At 38.3% G+C, this 3,626-nt stretch overlaps 1 protein-coding gene across 1 annotated transcript; it reads left to right on the forward strand.

Moving 5' to 3' along the window:
* The first annotated feature begins 345 nt into the window (after positions 1-345).
* Positions 346-780, forward strand: LOC125382715 (KRAB-A domain-containing protein 2-like). Its single transcript, XM_048401016.1, has one exon. The coding sequence runs from the start codon at positions 346-348 to the stop codon at positions 778-780; it is 435 nt and encodes a 144-aa protein (XP_048256973.1).
* The last annotated feature ends 2,846 nt before the right edge of the window (positions 781-3,626 follow it).

The raw sequence follows: 3,626 nt of genomic DNA on the forward strand, positions 1-3,626 counted from the left end.
TTCAATCTCCCTCTTCAAATCCATGTGTACGGAGTGCCAGCGGAAGAGGAAGCGACCAACCAACAAGGGGACCGTTGTCAAGCCCATTCTTTCCAAGGACTTTAATTCAAGGCTCAAGTGGACCTCATCGACATGCAGTCAATGAGTCAAGGCCAGTATAAGTGGATCATGGTTTACCAAGATCATCTTACCAAGTTTGTTGTGTTGCGTCCCCTAACGTCTAAACGTGCTTCTGAAGTCGCCTATCAACTTTTGGACATATTTCTCCTACTTGGCGCTCCTTGTGTGCTCCAAAGTGACAATGGATCTGAATTTACAGCACAGGTTGTAACTATATTGAAACTTATGTGGCCCTCATTGGTGATCGTGCACGGAAAGCCTCGACATCCCCAAAGCCAAGGTTCTGTAGAGAGGGCGAACTGTGACATTAAAGACATTCTAGTTGCTTGGCTTGGAGACAATGACACCAGTGATTGGACTGTAGGACTTAAGTTCGTCCAGTTTCAGAAGAATTCAAGTCTCCACAGTGGTATCAAAACCTCACAATTTGCAGCTCTCTTCGGATCTGATGCTCGGACTGGCCTTGCATCTTCAACCCTCCCACATGAAGTTCTTCAGCGACTGCAGTCAGAAGATGATCTACTTTCGGCCATTGAATCTCCTGTTTCCAATGCTGACAAGTCATTAGAAGAGCCCACTCCATCATCCAGTGACGCGTCAGAATTTATCTACTCAAACATCGCCCGCCTCCCAGGAAGATCAAGTAGCAGCACAACTTAACAGCATCATGCAGAACAGAAAAAGTGCCAGAGAAGCACAAGAAGAACAAGCCCAGCGCATGGTGAAACGCAGCAAACGTGTTTTTGGGCCTGTAAGTGTTGAAGACATAATTGTTGTAGTTATTGAATGTAGTGATAATGACATGTTCACAATTGCAGTCAAGGGTGGTGTGCTAAATGGGAAATATTCCCGTAACCAGTTCGATGTATGTGTCACCAAACTGTATAATGCTGACGATTTCAATACCGATCGAACACTCTCTTTGCCTCAAGCGGTTCAACTTGTCTGTGGTGGTCAAGGCAGGGGGTGGTGTCATAAACAACGTACATCTCTGGCGTATAGTGTACATCAATACGCCATGGTGAGTGGGGAATCTATACTACATACAAGTACATCTCTTGGCCATGGTGTACATCCCCAGTCGTTTGTGATGGGAGGGATCTCTGCCAAAAAATAATACGCAGGTATTCCACACGCTGAGGGGTATATAATACACGATGTATCGCGGATATTAATAACCTTCACAATACAGTCTTTCTCGGCCACGCCCCAGATCGTGGTTCTATCTGTTTACTTTTTGCCCGCTCAAGTCATCAGATACTCTGAAAAAAAGAAACACAAAGGTGATTTTAGATGTATATTTTATATATCACATAAATAATCAACAGATGGTAATCGAGTGTTCAAAATTAGCAAACGCCGTTGTCATTGACCCTGGTTCCATATGGTACACAGCAAACAGTATATTTTCAAGGTGAAGGTTATCTGTTCTCAATATTTTTTATGGCCACCATTAGAGTTCAAAACTGACTAGCATCATCGTCCCATGGAAGCAATCAGATCCCGAATTGTAGCCTGATAATGTTGTATCAACTTATTATATACAATATGAGATATTTTTGTAGGACTGTTAAAATTCGTAATGTTTGCCAAAAGGAGATTATCCGTTTAAATACTTTAATGTTGAGGGGTTCCTTGCCAAGGTCCACATAAACCTTAAAAAAAAAATTCAATTGCATTTTCTCCATTATTTCTAAATTTTCAAATTCCCATATTTCGGAACAGTAGAGAAGGATTGGCAGTACCAGCACATAAAACGCCTTCAATAGACTAATGGTAGGTTAAAATTTATGGCTCTTTTTACGAGGCAGTATATTGCTTTTGTGGCGTTTGCTGTTAGTGATTTCGTACAAAACACAAATTTTCTATTTCTGTGAAGATTTATACCTAAATATGTATAATTATCAACAATTTCCAGTATCTTTCCCCTAAATCACTTATGAAGGCATGTTACCACCTTGATCTTTATGGAAGGTTGTATATTATATGTCAGAGAAATAAACCAAACTGATACAATGGTCATTTGGGGTAATTTACAGGTAAAGAAAACAATAGACATTGGGTTTATGTAGAAATGTTAATTAGCTTTGGTAGTTAAGCTAGCGTCAGCTTGGCCCTGACATGATGGTTAATGAAAGTGGCATTTCAATATTGTACGGGTGTAGACTGAATTACATGATACATGTGGCTGATGTTAATTAGCTTTAATAACCATCAAATAGCCAATTCCTTTCCACTGATATGTTCCCGTATAATTAATATCACACATATTTTAGATAGTATCATTTAGCTCGACTAAGGCAGTAAAACATAATTTCACACAACGTAATCATTATGTATAAAAATGACATTTATGAGCTACCAAAGTTATTTGTTTGGGTAAAATAATCAGGAACAGATTCGATAATCTTTAATTTTATAATAAATTTAACAAGCACCTGATAACTGACAAACTATTTATCAGAATAACAATATACCATAGCACATGCATACTAGACTAGTTTCTTTTCAATAATCTTTAAATTTAACGCATCTGGCAAATCTGAGTTATCGAACAATATAGTTGTGAAACTCCATCCCTTATTGCAGAAGAAAAACAGTTAGATTTTGCATGATTGAACTTTGAACACCACAGCTACAAGTTCAGATATCACCAATAAAACGATCAAATTTGTGCCCATTTGGGTCGTTACAACCACCTCGAAGTTTATGATGAGTGATCTGATCACCTCCAGTTCCATATGTTTTCAATATGTGGTGTACATTGCTTGATATGTTTTTATCATCGGCGTTTTTAAATAAAGACAAAGAGTCTTCACATCGTAGAGTGTCATCCAACATATTCCAATCCCATACACCAGATGGAAAAAGCAATGTTTTACGTTTCTGTGCAACAAAGTGGAATTTGGAGAATGGAGAGTATACCTTGTAGCGTAAGTGGAACTGTCAGACACATTAACAGGAATTAGATCTGAAAGATAATCGGGCGTTCTTTTTGAACATCTTATTAAAGACACATATTTATGGAAGCGTATCAGTGCGAGTTGATGAAAGTATCACCTACGTTGATGATACTTACATTTACGTAGATGATACTATAATCTACGTAGATGATGCTTTCATCTAGGAAGATGATAGTTTTGGCTTCGTAGATGATATTACTCACATCTACGTGGAAGATACATCTAGGTAACAATGTTTTCTCGAGTAATCGACACAAGTTCCGGATCAGTTATATATAAACTTTGACTTTCTACCTTGACATGTCTTTATTGAGATATTATCTAAACATTGCATAAAGTAAATCTTCATTTCAATGTGTCAAAGTTACTGGAGAATGCCACACGCCACACGCTACTCTACAATATAGAGGGGAAGAGCACAACACATTCTCCAATCTACAAGCACACAAAAAACTGTAGGTCATTATTCAAAATTTTAGTGAAATTATATGTCAACCATAACATGGTGTAAGCCGGAGAAATCACTCGAATATGTTGATCCTC

The sequence above is a fragment of the Haliotis rufescens genome, unplaced genomic scaffold (assembly GCF_023055435.1).
Source record: "Haliotis rufescens isolate VD_foot unplaced genomic scaffold, xgHalRufe1.0.p SCAF_20, whole genome shotgun sequence".
Classification (NCBI taxonomy): domain Eukaryota; kingdom Metazoa; phylum Mollusca; class Gastropoda; order Lepetellida; family Haliotidae; genus Haliotis; species Haliotis rufescens.